Below are 21144 nucleotides of genomic sequence, written 5' to 3' on the forward strand. Positions count from 1 at the left end.
AACAGCTTGTATTTGTTAGTGGTTTATTTTCTTTCAAAGTGCTTCCCTGTATGCTCTTTCTGCTTTACAGGATTTATTCTATTACACAAAGAATTAATATTTTGGGTGAATTAGCAATTATTTTCTTGTCAACAAATAAGAATTCTATATTTAGGGTACAATATGAGCTATGTTATTAACTCTGGAGATTTGGGAGAATTCACTGAACTTTTAAAAATTTTTGTTTACTCATCTGCACAATGAATTACCTCTAGACCCCAGAGACAAATAACTTCTAGTACAATGGCTTTGTGACGTTAGTATTTATAATGCTTTCTAATAGAAATAGTCATCTAAAAATTGTATTTTTCCCTTCCTCTTTTTCACAGATCACTTCAGCCTTACAGCATGTTCCTCCACACTCTGTTTTACATACTTATAGGTTCTATTATTCCCTATTTTACTATTTTACTATTTTTTATACCCTTAGTTCTCTTCTCACCTTTGATAACTTTCCTTTCTTCTGATTTCACCATGGCTAGGAAATCAGACACACCTCTGCTTACACCTGTACTGTAAATCAGACAGAGCAAATATCAGCTTCACAACTCAGATATTAGCAAGTGTTCTCTTAGTGAAATAAAGAGGTCAAAGTACATTTTACTTTATTCTATAGACTTATTTATTGATGACAGTAGCATCATTTTTTTCAGTCAATTATTTGCTTTTTAAAAATTTTTATATAAATTTTAAATGTTACTTTCCATTTACAGTTATTACAAAATATTGGCTATATTTCCCATGTTGTACAATACATCCTTGAGTCTGTCTTACACCCAACTTGTTCTTCTGTGTTACCTTTCTCTTTAAAGTTACCCTAAACTCATTTAACACTGTTTCCAATCTCAGTTGCATCCAAGTCTTCTGAAATAGCACATTGTGAGGTCAGGCGACCAATGTTCCTATCTTCTTCCCCACACATCCCTAAGTCCCTAAGTAAGGGACTGTCTTATCAACCCTACAAATTTACATCAGGTGTCATCAGCATCAAGATAGAAACAGATAGGTGCATTGCCTTATAGTATACTAGTCAGGAAACATCACCTTGTTTTTCAGATGAGGAAATTGAAAGACACTGACTTAGGAGGTTAAGAAACAACATGGACACAGTTTGTTAGCTGAAGGTTGGTTTTCTATTCCACGACCCTACCTGCGTAGGCAAAGTTACTAATGGGAAAAAGGGAAGGAGAGAGCGAGAAAAAGAGAGACAAAGAGAGAGAGAGATTAAAATGTAATGTTTTTTCTGTGATCAGAATAAAAGGCTACAAGGCAATGGAATCCAAATCTCTTAATACTCAGGCAACTGATTTCCTGACCATTAATCTTAGGCATTTCCCAGTAGGATGAAAATGATAAAAACCATTTGGAAGTATTTCGAAAGTAACTACTCTCTGTAAATTTTTGCAAAAATAAACTGCTGACTTTCTGTTAAGATTAATAAAAGAATGACATCTTTAATTAATAATGTGCAAAATGAAATTTATATCTTAATGTGGAAAAACTTCAGTGGTTCATGTTCAATAAAATTTATATAGTAACCATTTACAACAAAGTAAGAAGAGTACAGCTGAACATAAATGGAATTCATCTGTGCAAATAGATAATCCAGAGAGGAAAATAAAGATATATTTTCTTCAGCATGTGAAAGACTTTCAGTAGTTGGTGGGAATCTCTTTTTATCAGGATCAACTGGAGGAGTGTACCTTTGTGTGGATATGAGGTTTTGGAAGACAGCTGAATTTTAAAAACTAACTGACATTTATTGGGAACATATCAGTTTCTACAATCACAGCATTCATATGATACAAGGCCTTATTCCTTTATATTTTTTTCCTTTCAAAACTGTGTGAAATAAAATATAAAAAATAAATATTAAAATTTTAAAAATATGTTTACAAATTTTATTAAAATAAATGAAAAATTTAACTGAATAAGAAGTCCTTAAGGAAAAGCAAATACGCAGGGAGTCAAAAAACAAATGATTTTTAATTTTTCCTGGGTCGCAGTAGTTGTTCTCAACTGCTGTTGTGTACAGAAATCTTGGAGAAGCTAATAGAAAGAACAAACAATGTAATAAGATGGTTCAATGCGGGGACTGGGTAAGAAGGTAGGGAGAACAGGGCAGGGAAGGAACAGCTTGGTGGTCTGTTACCTGGGGTTGTTTGGGACTTGGTTCATTGTAATTAAATCAAACCAATTCAAATAACAAAGTATACCAAAGACTGCTAACCCTGTGAGTCCAAAAAACTACCAGCCCTAAGGTGAAAGCCAGGGGGTGTATGAATGAGTGATAAACATATCAAAACCCACACATACACACATATACACACACACACCATATACTGGTTGGTCCCAGAAGGAGCCCTTGAAATGATTTTGTAATTACAATTCTTTAAGAGTAAACCAACAAGCAGAGTGATAACAGCAAAGAACACTGGATAAAATAAGAAACACTAGTTTTGGAACCAACTCTGGCACCTATATCTAAATAACCATCACATTAACCAGGGAGGGTCCTTAGGTTTCTTTCACATAAGGAAATATTTAGACATGTTTCCTTATGCCTAAAAGGAGTTGGTTAGACTAGGTGAGACTGTATCATCTCTAAGACATTTCTGTTTCTAACAACTGTTATTCTGTGATCATGCAATCAGTCTTTTGCTCTGTTGGCAAGTATGTAATTCCTAATACCCTGTATTTTTGTCAGGTAGATGGCTTACATGGGAAAATATAAGATGCTCTGGAACAACTGACAAAGGTTTTTTTTAATGGGACTATTATTTCTTTCTTATGTTACACATGCCTCTATGGAACAAAAGGAAAAAAATCCACAGTCTATAATTCTCATAGCATTCACATATTTTAGATTTATCTCCTTGAGGGTTGAAGGTTAGGGAGAGAAGCAAAGAGCAATTTTTAGACTTGCCAAAGATTTAGTCAAACCACCAAATCTGACACTTAACTAATTGTGTGATCATGGGAAAGTTTTTTAACAACTCTGACTCTCCATTTTCTTTATCTATAAATTTTAGAAAATAATAGAACCTACCTCATGAGGATGTTAGAGAAGTAAATGAGATGATGCTTTTATAGCATTTAGCATAACTCCAACACATAATGCTTCAGGACATGTTCATTAACATTATGTATCTCTTAATAAATACCTATCGTTTATCAGAATAATTGCAGGAGTAGGAGTGGGGACAATATTTTCTTTTGCTGTTTGCATAAGCATATGCTTCTGTGTAGGCATTTTGTAGCTTTGCTTGAAAGCTTGAAAAAAAGAGGGTGACCATGAAACGTGGAAAATACCATGGAATGTTACAGTCTGTTTTCCGAGACCAGATGTTTTAAGTGCCTTCACTGTTCCTAAGATGATGCTATTTTCTTTTCAAAACCTGAAACGATGCTACATTTGTTTTCAGTGACTGCTGGCCCTAGTAAGCCTGCGAGTGGATTTGCAGAAGACAGTGCTGCGCAGAGAGAGGGTGTGTCAGACCTCCAGGAGGTGGTGTCCTTGAAGGAGCGGATGGCGAGGTACCAGGCAGCTGTTTCCAAGGGTGACTGCCGCAGCTCCTCCGCCAATGTAAGCTGCCTCTAGCGCTTCTGCATTAGGCAGGCTGCTTGTCTGCCTTTCACATGCCTCCTTAACACTGCACCATAAGAATACTACTGGACAATGGGATAAAGTAGAAAAAACACAGAAATAGTGTGTATCAAATCCAGAGTATCTGAAATTAAGCTTCAGCTCTGCCCCTTATTAGTTGTGTGAACTTGAGCTTCTATCTTAACCCTTCTCTGAACTTCAGTTTCCTTAACTGAAAAATGGGAAAAAACCATCTACTGCAGAGGGTCTCTGTGAAGAGTAAAAGAGATAATTTACGTGTAAGCCATAAGGCACTGTATAAATGTGTTACTACTGCCATAATTATCATTTAACCTATAGCTATTCTCCTTGGGAAGGTTGGGAATTAATTTCAGATCTTAATAATGTGGGTCTGCATGCTGCCCTCCTTGGTCTCATGTATAGTTCATTTAAATTCACTGGCAGTATAATTTCTTTTGCTTTTCTCGTTTCCCTGTATGCCCTAAATCCATTAGAAGTAGCTTAATCAACACAGAAATGAGGGAGATTAGCAATGTAGGGACTCTGCTAAACCAGTTATGATTACAGGAAACAGCAGGATTCAGTAAGACCACCAGTTTTTAGAGCAAATGCATAATACAGTCATATTCAAAAGAATTTGTTGGGTTCCATATTCTGTGGCCTTCAATCCACAGGATTTGATAAGTCATTTTATCAGTAGCAGCTTTATAGCTTAATGGAATATAAGGATATTCTTTTATAATTATAATCTCCAAATTAGCAAAGTTGTTCATTTAACCAAAAGAGAAAGAGAGAGAGAGAATAGCCAAGAAGGCTGGTATTCTAAAATAGCTACTCTGAACAATTTTCTTTACAAATCATTCAGAGACAAGAATGACTGTGCCAAACTCATTAACAATGTTGCAATTCTAGATGACATTTAAGTTTTTACATAGTTATTGAAATACATTTCAGGCGCACCATAGATTTTGAATGAATGTACAGAAATGACATAAGTAACTTCATCACTTCCAAAACTAATAGTATCCCTCCAGCGCCTCCTGCCACTCACTCTTCTTACATAGCACCCCCTGCTGGATCATTAAGGAACTTTACTACAAATTAGTATTCTAAATTGGAAACATGATTCTTGGTGAAACAAGCTGACTTTGAAAATACCTAGTTAAAGACTGGTTGTTTAGTAAGCAATCTTTTATCTAGGAAGACTTTTATCTTGCTAAACACTAGGAGAATATACCATAAAACAAATTTGTATAAGGCATGATTCGTATTTATAGTGTACTAAAAGGAGAATATTTAAATTGGACACATAAGGAAACTAAATTATCTCACTATTTAATATAAAAATTTTAAATTTTAATGCTATTCTGAAGAAATTCTACATGTAAGGAATTTAATAATCCTTCTCTTCCCTGCCCATTTACAGACAAAACAAATTCAGGGACAGTGATTTATGGTAGATCATGCAATTAGACAGGGACAAAGCCAGACTAGATTCCAGTCTCTTGACTCTAGTACTCTTTTAACTATATTCAACTGCCTCCTCTTATATAAGAAAGCATCTTTGGTCCAAAAAAAGTGCCTTACTGTTTGGTTTGGCCCTAAGCTAATATTTTGAGAAAAAATGAGCACACATATTGTCTCAGAGAAATCCTGATAAATATCTAAAGTAAAGCAAAATAACTGCCTTATTTGGTCAGTTGCATCAAATGTTTGTTCAATCAAAAAATCATGGAAACTGCTTATAACCAAATTTCTGTCTATACAAATAAACCAAATATTTTATGTGCAAAATTTGGAAGTCACTGATTTGGCCCCAAACTGAATCCATTATATTTCAGTGACATTGAAGTAGTTTCTCTTTGTCCTAGATCAGTTTCTCTCTGTCCTAGACTCAGGCAGATGGCATTTTGTTGAACCTAAACGGAAGGCCTGCCTGTGAAAAGGCATCGGTCCTCAGAAGCCCCCTAGAGGAGAAAGGAGAAGTAACATTTTAGGCAACAAAATAACAGGTTCTGTACTGTGCAGTTTTATTTCCTTTATCTTTTTTAACACTTGCAAGAAATCTGTGAGAAATATATTGCTATTCCCAGTTTATAGGAAAGAAAACTGAGGTTCAGGAACTCTAGCCCAAGGTTTTAAGTGTCACAACTGGGATTAGAATTACTGTCTGTCCAACTCCCCAGATTGTTATTTCTATTATGCCCTACAAACCAAGAACAGTTCTTTGTAAAGGAAATTGCTGATTCTGTATGGAATATACTTACCTAGGTTTAAGTGTTATGTATTTAAATTAACTTATTATTAAAATAACATTAGGTAGGTTCTGTATTAAGTATTTAAATTAACTCGTTAATAGAATAATTATTATCAGCATATCCATTAAATTCCAAATCTTGTTTCTGTGTCCAAGAATAAGAAACATAGAATAAGGATAAACATTTTTTAAAAGGTTCAACACAAAGCAATCTAAGTTATGTGGTCATTTACAATTACATGGATTAGTTGGGATGTTAGTACTTGGTGGTAAACAAGGCAAAGTGATCTCAGTCTGAGCAAAGAAACATCACTCCAGCTCATGGCCATAGGCTTCTCCTTGAGTAAGTCCTGCCATCTTACATATGTAAACTTTCCAAGCTGAGCTGAACAAGAAGACCTCATCACCACCACTAACTAAACTATAGCTCAAAGGACTTTCTCCCTTAGGCCGGAGAGCAGCATCAGGAGGGCTGGGGTCATGGTTGTACTACTAGTAGAAATAATCAACTGTATGCGTTTTTGCCTGTGTAACATGATCTGATTCCAAAGCACAGTGCTAAAGTAAATGAATGGATATATCTGTTTTTTAATTCATTTAGTAGATAAGAGGCAACCTGTTCAGTATAGGAACTGATATTTTTGTGTAAACGCACACACTAGTGAAGTATCCACTCGTTAGCATAATTAATGAGGCTTACCAGATTAATTTGCACATCATTTGGACACTGTTTATAGTTGTTGGAAAAAGTAAGTTTCTTCTTAACAAAATTTGCCTTAATTTCTGTAATTTAATATGTATATATTATCTGCATATGATCAATTGAAGAAGGCCATTTATGTAAATTAAATGGCAGAGGGGGTAAAAGAAATATTGTGGCCTTAATTCACCCTTCCCTTTCTTTATCTTAAATTTCAGAAGAGATGCCATAATTTCTAATGACTTTAACATGTATCAAGTACAGTAATTGACCAGGATTTACACATGAAGTTTGTTGCAGAATTTGATAGAATGTATCCCTTCTTTCCATAGAGTCAATGTGCATTTTCTTAAATATTTGGCAGTCCCTGTAACTAGGGAAAGGTTATGAACTTGATAAAGCAACCACTTGAGTATTTGCTAGTAATTCAGATAATCCTGAATATTAATTTCACCTCCAGTATTTTGGAGTATGGAAAACCCCAATTTAGTAGCTGTATTTTTAGTATTTGTTTGAGGAACTACATATTTGGGTAAAGATTTCAGGATCCCAGGAGTCCACAGTCCAAGGTATGGGAACCTCAGCTCACAGGCATTCAGTTACTCTCAGGTCTCAAGGTTTCCAGGGTTATGTCAGGACTAGGCCAGACCTCAGGAGACCTCCTGTGCATGAAGTGTCACTGAGTCTCCTCCCAGTTTCAGGTGGACCTGGATGTATCTTAGAGGAAAGTGGGTTGGCCTGGGGCCTGTTTGCTTGACAGTTGTCATCCCATCTGGGCTTGAGTGCCCGCTAGGCTGGGGAATGTGCTGAATCATCAAAACCAAAGCCTTCGAATTACTGCACTTCCCACAGGGGCATAATATCTGACAAGACTCCTCAAAGTTATTCAGGTTGTTCTAAATGACACCTACTGGAATAGGCTTTCTCATCTGTAAAATGCCAATGATAGACCTGAATCCTTCTAAACTTAGACATCCCCACCATAAATGACTGTATCTCACAGAACATGGAGAAGCATCAAGTGACAAGATGTATGTAAATACATAGAAAATCACTCAGCACTATGTATTAAGTAGTTGTTATTTTTACCAATATTAATATTTTTGTATATTAATAAAAATATGCTTCCCAAAATAGCTTCAAAGTTATTTTGTTCATCCTTAATGATTTAAATACATTTTGGAATAAGTCAAATGCTTTTTAATATTCTTAATAATGTGTTACCTATATAGACATTTGGAATTTTAATGACAACTTTATTGTGGATTAAAATTGAATCCATTATTCTAATTTCTGCTAGTCTGTGTATTATGAGAGAAATCCATTCTAACAGATCTAATCTCCAGACATCAAAATCTATCTGAGATAAGGAAAATTAACTCAATATTTTAAAGATCCTCTGACTTTATATCAAAAGACTGATACAGGAAAAAACAACATGGAGAAATTATTTTTATTAAGGTTTTCTGTAATAAGATCCTCCGGAAATAATTGTGTATGTTAATATCTTTTTAATATACCACCCAATAATTATCAACCATTTTTTAAAAAATAGCTTGAGAATCCCATCCTGAGAAGATATCAAACTGAAATTTCCTTTTTCTTTCCTTTTTCTTGTCTTAGATGCTGGAAGAATCAGAAATGCGCACAGTGCCTGGTGGTTTGGCCAGAGTGAAGAAACAATTTGAGAAGGACAAAACTGCTTCTTCCTGTAATACCTTTACTCAGTACCAATACCAGCACCAGGGCAGATCTGAGCAGGTAGTACTACTGTTGGTAAAGGATAAATCATGTCTGGTTGAAATGCTTTCATTTCAGTGCTAATATAAAACACACATCCCTGCCCTCTTTGGTGGTACATTTATTTTCATTACTCATTAACAAGAATTGTAATTTTAAAATGTTTTAGAAAATCACCTTTAAAGCATATCAATGTATTGATTGATTTACTTGGAGCATTTTGCCATGTTTCTAGGGAGTCATACTGGAATATTTTTTCTCTTGGCTTCTAATGTCTCAAACAAAAATGAAAATTAAATAGCCTAGGTTAGTCAACAGGTAAATAGAAATGTTTACATTGAGCCTATATTTACATTGAGCCTCTGCCTTTAGGTTATAATTCATGATAAACTATCTGTTATTTGTTTGCATAGATTAAATTTGAAGCATTATTCAGCTGCTTATCATGATGAGTTTTCTGCTTTCTTTAAAAATCACCAAAAATTGAGTAGTGGAAACCAGATGTTATATAAAACTGCATAATACAACTTCTAAATGCTCTCTTATATAAAAGATTATTTCCCATTTCATTACTCCATTGTCATATATTACCGAATATTGTCATGGGTTATGATTTTTGAATGTGAAAATCTAAGTAGTAAAACTCATTAGAGTGAGCCTGGCACTTTGGAAAATAGTAATTGCGCTGTAAACAGCTGGACTTAGGCCCAGGTTTTCCAGGAGGAAGACAGTAACTGGGGTACTTCTGAAGTGTTGTAGTCAGAGATAAACGTGGGGTTTATTTTTGTTTTTTGGTTTTGTTTGTTTGTTTGCTTGCTTGTTTTTTCAGAAAACTCCCTAGGGTATTTAGAGTTGCCGAAGTTGTGACTATTAAGGCAGTTGGGTTTGTAAGGTGGCATCAGGAGCAGTATATCAGATAGATTGATTAAAAGTCTGGTATGTGGAATAGTATTTGTTTTCTTTTTCTGGCTTTGTTTGAAAAGTAAACAAGAAAAAAAAATGTGCAACGTAAGTTGCTCACAATAAGTTTACGGTAAGATTTCTTTTAATTTTGCCTGAAGGAAATGTAATGTAAATAAATTAACATTGGATATACTTGTGACCTAATGTATAGCTCTTGCAACATAGGATTCTAAGTGAATCAAGTATATGTGTTTACTTGAAACTGATCAACCACATGCTATATAGTCATCATTAATAATTTAAATAAATCCTACGTAGAAGTATAGGTAAAGTATTTCCATATCCTTTATTTTGCAGGGAAGCAGTGTGATAGAGTGTAAGGGCTATGGGACTTGTAGATCTGAGTTCACACACCACCTCTGACATTTATCAGCTGAGTCCCATAGACCCAGGGCCATCTTCATTGTGGGCAGTTAAACAGGGCTCCATACTTAGAGGGGCCCTGCGCTTAGTTTCATGCTCTGCTGTCATCTTGAAATTCTTAATGATTTTTGAATAAGGGACCCTACATTTTCATTTTGCACTGGGTGTGGCAAATTATGTAGCCAGTACTACATAGTCCAAATTCATAACCCCCTCAAGTCTCAGTTTCTGTTGAGTTATGATGGAGAAACTGATGTGTGTATTGTCTATCTCATGAGGTGATTGTGGCGGTCAAAGATGACCAAGAGCAGTTTCCATGAAAGCATTTCATCATCTGTGAAACTTGGTATCAGTTAGGATGCTTTATATTGCAAAAGACCAGAAACCCAACCACAAGAGTCGTAAACCAAAAGGAACATTACAGATTCATAAAAATGCAGTCTTGTGGAAGGGAGGTTTGATGTAAGTTCCAGGGGTGTACTAGAGCAACTGGCTTGTACCAACTCTTTGATTATTACATTTTCAGGAATTTTGCAAACCAGATAATATCGTGTTAATAGCTTGAAATCAGCCACGTTGAGAATATTTATACCAAGGGAATTGGCAAATGCAAAAAATCAGGGATGTCCCTTCCCTTCCCTTCCCTTCTTCCTTCCTTCCCTCTTTCCTTCTTTTCTTTGAGAACCCATTGTGAAGCATATATTACCTTACCATTGATATAATTAAGGACTCACAGTATGTCTCTAGCGTAGTAGCTAAGAGCACTGGGATGGAGCATGATCACCTGGGTCCAAATCCCTGCTCCTTCGTTTATTTATTTATTTATTTTATAAATTTATTTTATGTATTTATTTTTGGTTGCATTGGGTCTTCATTGCTGTGGGCGGGCTTTCTCTAGTTGCAGCGAGCAGGGGCTACACTTCGTTGCAGTGCGCGGGCTTCTCATTCTCTTGTTGTGGAGCACGGGCTCTAGGTGCGCGGGCCTCAGTAGTTGTAGCACGTGGGCTCAGTAGTTGTGGCTCGCGGGCTCTAGAGCGCAGGCTCAGTAGTTGTGGCTCACGGGCTTAGCTGCTCCCCAGCATGTGGGATCTTCCCAGACCAGGGCTCGAACCCATGTCCCCTGCATTGGCAGGCAGATTCTTAACCACTGAGCCACCAGGGAAGCCCTCCTTCATTTATTAGCTGAATGACATTAGGCAAGTTTCTTAACTTCTCTGTGTCTCAGTTTCCTCAATTATAAAGTCAAGATTATAATAGTACCCACCTCATAGGTTTGTTAAGAGGATTAAGTAAGCTGTTTTTGTAAAGTACTTAAGACTGTGCCTGGCCCTTTATAAGCACTTCACAAGTGTTTGTTTGAAAAACTGAGTATCTCCTTGATCATATTTCTTCTTTTTTACCTCTCAGCCTCACTTCCTCTGAGCTGGCCCCATTCTCTCCCAGGTTTTCCCCAGAAAGGAGTAAAAACGATGCAGAGAAAGAGTGAGAATCCTTTTCCCAGAAGCCCCAGGGAAAAAAAACCTTACAGCATCTAATTGGCTCTAAGTGGAATACACATGCTCCCCCTAGAACTAAATTGCTGTAGCTAGAGGATGCTGATTGGCTGAGGCCTCTGTACCTGTTTACCTACGTGGAAGATCTCAGCATACCCTTATGAACAAAGAATAAATGAATGCTGGGTGAAAACAAACACAACCAAACCAACAAATATATATATATATATATCCACTATAAGCTCCTTGCAAATATAGTTTATTATTATAAGCTGTAGTTCCTTCTCTGTGACCATGACATACTAAAGTGTGTGAGAGTAATAAAAAAACATGTGCTAAAAATCTGAATATCTGCATGACTCTGGGCCTGTAGTGACCTCTCTGAACTTCAGTTTCATTATCTACGTTTAGATACACTAATAATACCCCATAATTCCATGAGGAATAACTAAATCTAAGTCACAGTACAATGCAATATAAATAAAATATAAAGGGAATATATGGAAGGATAAACTAGTAAATACCATTTATTGAACTGTATGCAGAAGTCTGTAGGAAAATGAAAGAAAAAAGTCATCTGTATCTTAGAAAATCAAATGACTAACTTATAATCCTTAATGGAAATTTGAGATACATATCAAATTTGGTTATGAGAGAGGAAAACATAGAAAAATCATGTCTTAGATATTTACTTAAACTTTTAAAGCTATCTGAATGCATTCTAAAAATCACTTCTTTTATCAGCAGGGATTGAGAACAAAACATTTACTGGTAGACAGACAGTTAATTCTGTCTTACCCAAGTTATTGTCGGCTCTGAGGGTGTTTTCAGTCTCTTTGTTGAAAGTACTTGATATTTAGCTCTCTGCTAAGTCTGCCACTGGTCAGAAAAATATTTATTTTGCTGCCATATAAAAATTAATATTAGCTTGGAAATCAAGTTTAATTAGAGTTAAAAGAAAGAACATTTGTTTTGGATTTCTGACAATATTTAATATCACAATTAGTAATAATTTCATAAGGTGTAATAATTCAGTCCATTCTGCCTCTTTCCTTCCTAATGTATTGAAGTGAGCTATTTCAGGGTAATTAGCTACTTGGAAACAGTTTGTCTGGGAGATCAGCAATGGGGCTAAACAAGTTTGGAAAATTAAGCTATCTCTGAGGTTTAAAGGTCCCTCTGTTTTTTTTTTTTTTTAAGATTTTCTTATTTATTTATTTATTTATTTATTTATTTATTTTTGGCTGTGTTGGGTCTTCGGTTCGTGCGAGGGCTTTCTCCAGTTGCGGCAAGCGGGGGCCACTCTTCATCGCGGTGCGGGGACCGCTCTTCATCACGGTGCGCGGGCCTCTCTCTATCGCGGCCCCTCCCGTCGTCGCGGGGCACAGGCTCCAGACGCGCAGGCTCAGCAATTGTGGCTCACGGGCCCAGCCGCTCCGTGGCATGTGGGATCTTCCCAGACCAGGGCTCGAACCCGTGTCCCCTGCATTAGCAGGCAGACTCCCAACCACTGCGCCACCAGGGAAGCCCCCTCTGTTTTTTGATTGATTATTTCATACCTATTGAAAAAGAGGTTCTGAAATAGGGGGGGAAAAAGGAGGTACAAGATGTAGGAACATTCATTTATGCCAGGCATTTTAAACTTGGAATGATGTCCTATTTATGTGTTCTAGACTTATGCTTTATGGTTCTGCCTGTTTAACAGTTACCAGCATCACTGATAGCCTGTGGAGTACCCTTATGTAAATTAGAAAAAGGAGCTACTCTCAACAGTCAGGGCCCCTGGGTGAAGGACGTTTGGGGTGAGGGTTCATTCAGCCTCTTAGAAGAATGTGTTGGAGAAAACTTTATTAGGTGGCTCTGGTAGTTAGTACTACCCATTTTTAATATCACCCATTTAGATTCTGTTTTTCAAAGCAGCCATTACTGATTCCTGTAGATGTGAATGAAATCCAACCCTCCTTAAGGGATTATGAGCCATTCGGCATGTGTCCTGTTGATATTTAGGTTAGAAATATCACATTAGCATTGTTTCTGACTTTGTCTTAGGATTGAATTCTCAGAATTCTGTGCCAGTGAAAATCAGTAGGTTCTTAATGCTAGAATGGAAAGGACCATTTAAGAGGGATATTTTTAATCCACTCAGTACAGCAGGCTCCATTTGGGAAAAACAAAAAAACAATAACCCATCCCCTCATCCTTAAAAGGGTGTCTTGAAGTATGCTGGAGCAGATGTTGTTGGTATGAAATGGCCATTGTCTCTTTTCAGAGTTGATTTTCGCTCACCCTTTCCATGGTTTCTGGGTTGTTGGTTTTTTTTTAAGATTTTCTTCCTCTCTTTCTTCTTTTTTAACAGCTTTTTGAGGTAATTTGCATACCACAGAACTCACCCATTTTAAGTGTACAATTCAATGTCTGTTTAATATATTCACAAAGTTGTGCAGTGTCACCACAATCTAATTTTAGAACATTTCCACTCCTCCAAAAAACAAACCTTGGACCCATTAGCAGTCTTAAGACGTTCCTTCTTTGTGCCATAGTCTCACGTCCAGGGTTTGATTTTCATCCTCTCATGCTTATTTCCTCTTCGTTTTCTTTCTCTTTTATTTACACAGTACTGAGTAGCTCCTTGCGTATTAATCGTGAAGTCCTAGAAGCCTCTTCTTTTCTGGAGTTGTTTTTTTTTTTTTTTTTCTTTTTCATTTTAAGTGGCTTAAGTAGGGAAGAGCAGATGGGCCCCCAAAAGTCTGGTAAGTTATCAGTGCGATACAGCGCTTAGGTAATTGCTTTCATGTGAAAATGGCTGCACTGAATCTATGTCAGGAGTCTAAAGTATTCCTGACCTTCACTCCCTGCCTCCAAGTCTGATGGGGACCAGTAGGGAGCTGCAAGACAGTATGTATCTTTCCGCATACATCTGCTGTTGCAAAAATCCTCATGTAAACATTAGCACTCTGTAGGATTATGTGGATTTGGAACAACCTCTGGACAATTTTAGGCTGATAGAAAATATTTTTGACAGGTTGTGACAGATATAATCTGACATCTGTGTGTTTTAGACTCTTTAAAGGTGACCCATAATTATTTTCTAGCAAAATAAACATATTTTATCAGCTAAACGTCCACATTGCAAAGCATTTCTCACGTAAATGTTTTAAACCTACCTTTAGCTTTCTGCCACATGCACGATTTTTCAAGGGCCTAGATTGCTATTAACAACCCCAATCTAACCTAGATCTCTATCAGCACACAAGGTTGTGACCAAAATTGTGTCTTGAAAAGTATTTTAGTTGTGTGCACGGTTTTAAAATGACTATTATAACTAAAGTAACCCCACTCAAAATGAGGCAGTTTAGGCTAATGGTTAGGCCTATTGGCTCCAGAGTCAGACAGCCCAGGTTAGAATTCCCTGAGTTAACCACATAACCTATTCTGTGAAATGAGGATGAAGTAACAGGTGTGTTAAGAATAAAATGAGACAGTTCATGTAAAATTCTTACTAGAATGCCTGGCAGATATTAAATGTTGAGTAAACACCAGCTATTATCATTAGTAGTGTTGCCACTAAAGCATAATCCAGTGGTAATTATTCTCAAAGTAGACTACGATTCATAAACATTTTATGTATAGGTAAGATGACAAAGAAGGATGGCATTGTTCTGTGCCTCACACCTTAACTTTTTTTTCAGTTTTTTAGCCTGGGGAGACAGAATCATTTCCTAGAAGCTCATTAGGCAATTAAAGATTAGTTCAAAATTAACATCCCTGTACATGCTTTGCAACTGGTCACCTCCTGCTACCCAGTCTCCATCTGTCTCCTCTCTTCCTACCCGTGTCCACCTTCCTATAGCTCTAGGTCTTGGTGGAATCCCACATTTTTTCCTACAGAAGTTGAATGGAAAAGAATTGTATTTGGTAAAAAAATTTCCTTGCTCAAGATGCAAAGCCAATTAACTGCATTTAGTACTGCTTTTCCCAACTATGAGGAAAACAAAAGCAAAAACACAAACTAAACTCTGTGAAAATGTGTATTTCTCAGGATGAAAGCCTTTTTCTACCAGCCCCAACAAACCACTAATTCTTCTCCTGCTTCCATAAAGCCCGTATGTGCCTGGTTTGTCTAGAAATGGGGCTTCCAGTACTTATGGAGCGCCTATTACGTGCTTCTACCCCAGGCCTCCCTGGGTTGGGGTACAGGAATGTAGTAGGAGTGGGTTTCAGTAAGTCCTCTGTCTGCTGGTTTCTACATCTGGACCTGAAGCAAGACCTCTTCAGAGCTCCTGACATGTCTCCTCCTACCTTTTCTCTGACTGGATAAGGATTTAGAATTGACATGAAATCTCAGTGGGAGCTCTTGTCATCTAAGTCTCCTAGGCTCTCAGTAAGGTGGTCCTCAGGTCATACACTGGAACTCCTCGGGCAGCCCAGGTCATTCTGGTTTAATTGTCCTGGCATGTGGTCAGGGATCAGGGAATTTTATAGCCCTCCTGGGGATTCTCATGTGCAGCAATGAGCATGGCAGTGCAAGCTTGAGCCAGGATTTGTTCCCCAGAGATGACCACTCCCCTCTTAGGCTCTGCCCTCTGAGGCTTCTGCCCACCTCATTCTTCACTCTGATACCAAGGCCCTTCTATTTCTACTGAGATTTCTCTTGAGATGCCTACTGCGAAAAATAGAGCAGGGGCTGCTGAGAATAGAGAAATCAAGGGCTTAAAAAAATCATGGTGAATATAATAAATGCCAATCAGCCAAACGACCAATTTACTGGTACCTCCAAGCCCAGTTAACTCCCTTGTTAATGGCAGACTGTATTAAAATAGTGGGGGGTTTTTTTGCATCTATACAAAGATATATTCAAATATTTTTTTAAAAACTAGATAATGGAGTGATGTAAGTGAACTAAAGAAATATATATCAAAGCATTTAGAATAAAAATAAACTAAAAATAATGAATTTATTAGCTTAAGCTCCACTGATATGCCAATAATTAATTAAGACTGAGATTTAACTCATAAATATTGCCATCTTTCATTAAAAAACTTTAATTTCATAGGATTATATGATCTGGATACCTAATGTCTCTTGAGTTTGTACCTTTGATATTTCTATAAAAATAATATTAATTTCTGAAAGACGTAAGACGATTATAAAGTGATAAACCTTATTAAATCATGTAGTAACATGCTCATAGACATTTGGCTCGTTACACAGCTAAACGAATATGTGGACTCCCCCTGGGATACAAGGTGTGCCCATAAAGCACTATAAGACTGTCTTATGTGATCTACTGGCATTAATCACATTACTTTAGAGCCACACACTATAACTCTCAACTTCTGCTGTCCCCAGATGAAGTTGATGGTAATTGCTAACTGTCTACTGAGGTGTGACCATAAAGTCTCAGTCATGGTTCCTTTGCAACTTCCAATTTCAGCTTCTTTTGCAGAGTCTGTTGGTAGATGCTAGTGCACAGAGGGATTCACACCTCCCTCCCCTGGGACAGCACTGCAGGCCATTCCAGTGCATCATTATAAAGGGAAACACATTCCAACCCCACACTGTGAGGACACCCGCAAAGCATTTGCCTGGGTCTTGTGTGGAAACTCTATCTTCTTGATGAAACAGTATAGTCCATCCAATGTGTGCATTCTGCCTGGGTTCCTTTACTGTGCTGAAAATGAGCAAACAAACTAATCTACCTGGTGGCTTGGAGGGGTTTAGAAACATTACCAGAGGAAGGGGGGCCCCCGGAACATTTTCTCAGGCAGTCAGGGCCTCAGTGAATGGTACAAATACTCATAAGTAAAACTGAGTTGCAAGATTCAATGCTTTCAAAAAACCTTGAATTGGTTGCTTTTCTATGATTCATCTTATTCTCCAAAATAAAATTTGTAGTAGTAACATTTACCCCAATTATTGGAGTATTACTATCAAAGTTTCTCTTTTTCTTAATGGTACTGTGAGTTTTCTGTTTCTGAAACCTATTTGTTCTTATAGAATCCATTTTCAGTTTCATTTACAGAAGACAAGTATACATACAGATATACCCTTCACTCCTTTAAAGTGAAAGGAATTGGGAGAAAAGGAGTGGTATTGTTCTTGTCACGGGGCCTATGATTATTGAGAGAGTGTCACCTGGACCCTTTCCTCAAAGACACAAAGTGAGAGCACAGAGTTTCATGTTCTTAGAGCTTCAGCAGGTGATCTGAAAAAGTTTTTGATGTTGATAAAGATGTAAAACACAGATGTTTTGACATAATCAAATTTTATGTCTTCTTTTATGGGAGGGAGTGGATATTTAGGGAAAGTTGGAATAGAAAAAAAATACATTTGTATAGCCCCTTCTTCAATCTGGTCTCCTATTAGTTCAGAATTATAACTGTGCTCTTAGTATAATTACGCTTAATAGAATTCTCAAGTATATAGACAATATCTTATAATATACTAATTAAATTTACTTTCTTTTTAAATTTTATAATAGAATGGCAAGATATAGAATTTTAAGTTCTGAGATTTTGCTAGTTTGTGAGGAGCAAGGAAAATTATAACAACAAAAGAAACCCTTAACATTACACAATCATTTTGTTTGCAGAGCTTAGTAAAATCTGCAAAATGTTTTTTCCACATGATTACTTTTATAAAACGGGTGTTTTCTGTAAGCACTTGACATCAGAGGATATTATTAGCTCTTTCTGCTGCTTCTGGGTCTGATATTTCTCAGAATAAACCTGTCTTCATGGATCTCTGAAAATGATTGGATTGAGTCAAGCTTGTCTATTCTTTTGGATGTTCACTTATTTATTAGTTTGCATAATTACAAATGAATTATCGTGCTAAAAAAAACTGGAAGAACACAAAGCCTGAGCAAAGGAAGAGGCATTAAGAGATTCTGTCCTTAGCACCATGCTCTTACAGAGATATGTTTAAGAAATTCTTCATTTTTTCCAGCTTCTTTGCAAATCTCAACATCACAGAACCCAGAGTAAGAGTACGTCGCCTTCTAACAGCCTTTTCTTGTCCTTGTTCTTTATCCCTATCTATCCTGAGTGATCTACCCAGCGTGGTCCAAGAAACAGCTTTTTAGGAGACTACTTCATATCTAACCCCGTCAGGAGGACAAGGCACATCGTATACCAGCCACTAGATGGACACCAATAGGGGGAGAAGTGCTCAATTCATCTTCCTTATCCTTGGGTAAATACCAGGGTCTTCTAGAGACATCATCCTGCTATGGCATTTGAAATTCCTCCCTTGGATCCTGCAATTCATCATATTGCACAGTGTATAGAACTGTTTGGGGAGGTTTAGGGTGCTTCGATGAAGTCAGTACTTTAGGCTGGGGTTCAGTTTGTAAGCCTTTTATCAGAAGCATTTTGTATCATTATTCTAAAAATATCGACAAATTCCCCCCAATCATATTTTCTGTTTTGTTTTTCTTTTAGAGGATCAAAAAAAGTTTTCCTTTTTTTTCTCTGTTGCTTTTCTTTCCTGTCTTTATTTTTTCCAGGCCTTTCATTACTAGAGAGGGGATTATGATAATAAGAAAGTGTACCACCAAGTCTGGGTACAGAAAATAGAGAAAGAAAAGCAATAATTTGTGGGGAGGAGGGAGTGTGAAAAAAAATACCGATGAGAGAATTATAGATGCTTACATACAGAGCTACTTTTTCTATATCAGAATCAGATGCAAATATGTTGATTTCCTCCTGTAAGAGTAGTGGTGAGACAGACAATATCATGTCACACAAAATACAGGTTAAATTACTTAAATATAATGATCATAGGCTCTGTTTGGCACCTATGCTCAGTATTATTTCTCTTCTTATAATTTTGAGATACATGATCAAGTATTTATCTTTTACTGTTTCATAGACCACTATACTTGAAATAAGTTTTAAAGACTATCACTCCTTAGCAAAGCCTGTTTGAATCTCATCCGCTCTGATGCATCCTTATAGAACCAACTTGATCTTCAGTCATGAGTCTTCAGCAAGTGGGTGGGTGCCCTATCCTTTACAGTGCCCTGGAACTGATAAGTGTAATTGGGAGAAAATCCAGTACAAAGGGTATGTCCTTAAATTTCATTTCATCTGATTTGTTTCTATAAATCTATAGGAGTTAAATGGCTCAATTTTTATAAGCTGTAAATGTATATTTTTAGGCAAAATGAAACTATTTAAGCATCTACTTAAAGCAAATCGTTCTTTATCCTTTTTTGTAAGAACCTTGTTTGCATTTTGAGACCCTTCTAACCTCTGACATTGATTTTTATATTTCTTGAAATCTTTGCACTTGATGACCGATATTATATTGATAGAAAAGATGGTTCACTGAATCAACAACCCTAAAAGAAATAAAGAAAATTGTGTGGTTACCTGATATACTAGTGAAAAGCATATTAGGGTAAAAGACTCAGTGATTTTTTTCAAAAAAATTAATATACAATAAAAATTACAGCACATGATTATTAATTTTTATATTCTTTGAAGGCATTTCAGTGCAGTTCTTCAGCATACTTAGCTAGTTGAGAATAACTCTCCTTTCTTGTCCCTACTTTAAATGCACTTTAGGTACATCACAAGTGCACATTGAGCACATCACTTATTGCTTTTAGGTGTTAAAAGCATTGACTCAAAATAACTGGTTGATTGAATTCTTGTTAATCTCTATATTCATGGTATATGTTTGGAATTTTCAAATCTTGCACAGCATTTTCCCTTCAACTCCTTTTACTGGTTAAGTTCATGGGTAATCAACATGTAGAATTTAAAAATGGTAAAATTCTTAAGAAATTAGATGTTATAAAGTGTGAAGGGCCTTGTATATTTCCTGACACATAACAGCACTCAATCAATGGTAGCTCCTTCTATCTATCTCCTTCAATGCTTCCCTACTCTCTACCCCAGCAGATTACAAATGAGGATTCTAAGTGAGACTGAAATTAGCTGTAATTTACTTACCTGATTTCTCACTTGAATTGATGACAAACTCCAGCCCATAACCCAACATTCCTGTCTCTACTTCAATCTCTTTCCATCCCTATTTTACTAGTAGATACATTCACCAGTGAAATTGGAACTAATTACCCTTTATTTTTCCTGATTTTTCCTCATTGTGAAGAAAACCCAAATGATCAGAGTAATTAATTTGTAGTCATAATTAATGATTATCTTGAAATGCTTTGTTTGCATGGATTATCTTGGAATGCTTACATCAGAGCCAAATCTGTTTTATGGTGCTTTTTCCTTCTTCTTGGATTTTATATAAGGATTTAAAATGTATTCCTCCCAGTGAGCAAGACTGATGACCATAAAGGCTCAGAGGGACAGTGAAAGAAGGAGGCAGGTTTGTATAACAGGAACTCTTCATGACCCTATTAGCAGGCAAATTGTACTGTCTCAGTCTTCCTAAAGGAACTTGTAATGTCACATGGAACATATATTGCCAAGAAATAAGCCCAAATCAATTTCATCATAGGACATGAGTAGCGTTCTCTACTATGTTATGTGTTGTCAAAAATGAGTGGCATTCCTTTTCTTGTGTTTTTAACTGGTTTCTGTTTGGTTAATAAGACCTCCGTGTTGACAAATAATACTTTCTTAGGAGAGGTAATGTGCACTTTTCATTCTTTTGGACATCTGAACCTCCTGTACTTGGGGACTCCACCACCCCATGAGGCAAAACCAGCCTCCACTAGGAGAAGCAGCAAATACCATACATTCACTCTCCTGGCCCTCCTGGTATCTAGGACCCAAGCTTGTGAACTAGACTGCACCAGTCAGACACCTCCAACTCAGTCTTTGCATAAAGAAGTAATAAAATGGCATGAGAAGCAGGGACTATGCAGAATCAGTTTTGGTGATGGCTGGTGGCGGAGATTAGCTACATCAATTTTCAAGAAAGAGCCATTCTAGAAGCAATATCTGTTATATAGTATCAACGGCTTTGGCAATGAGTGTGTCCACTGTCAGCAGCACAGGTG

At 36.8% G+C, this 21144-nt stretch overlaps 1 protein-coding gene across 2 annotated transcripts in view; it reads left to right on the forward strand.

Moving 5' to 3' along the window:
• Window positions 1-21144, forward strand: part of XIRP2 (xin actin binding repeat containing 2) — a 71532-nt gene that overhangs the window by 21073 nt on the left and 29315 nt on the right. Inside the window, exons 2-3 of one of the 2 annotated variants that reach the window (XM_007183218.2) lie at window positions 3465-3625; window positions 8227-8364. In XM_007183218.2, the coding sequence (XP_007183280.2) occupies window positions 3569-3625; window positions 8227-8364 (195 nt within the window). In that variant the 5' untranslated portion in view covers window positions 3465-3568. Of the gene's footprint in view, window positions 1-3464; window positions 3626-8226; window positions 8365-21144 lie in introns of those variants that run through there. The other variant, XM_007183219.3, reaches the window with a different exon arrangement.

The sequence above is a fragment of the Balaenoptera acutorostrata genome, chromosome 8 (genome assembly GCF_949987535.1).
Source record: "Balaenoptera acutorostrata chromosome 8, mBalAcu1.1, whole genome shotgun sequence".
NCBI classification, from domain to species: Eukaryota; Metazoa; Chordata; class Mammalia; order Artiodactyla; family Balaenopteridae; genus Balaenoptera; species Balaenoptera acutorostrata.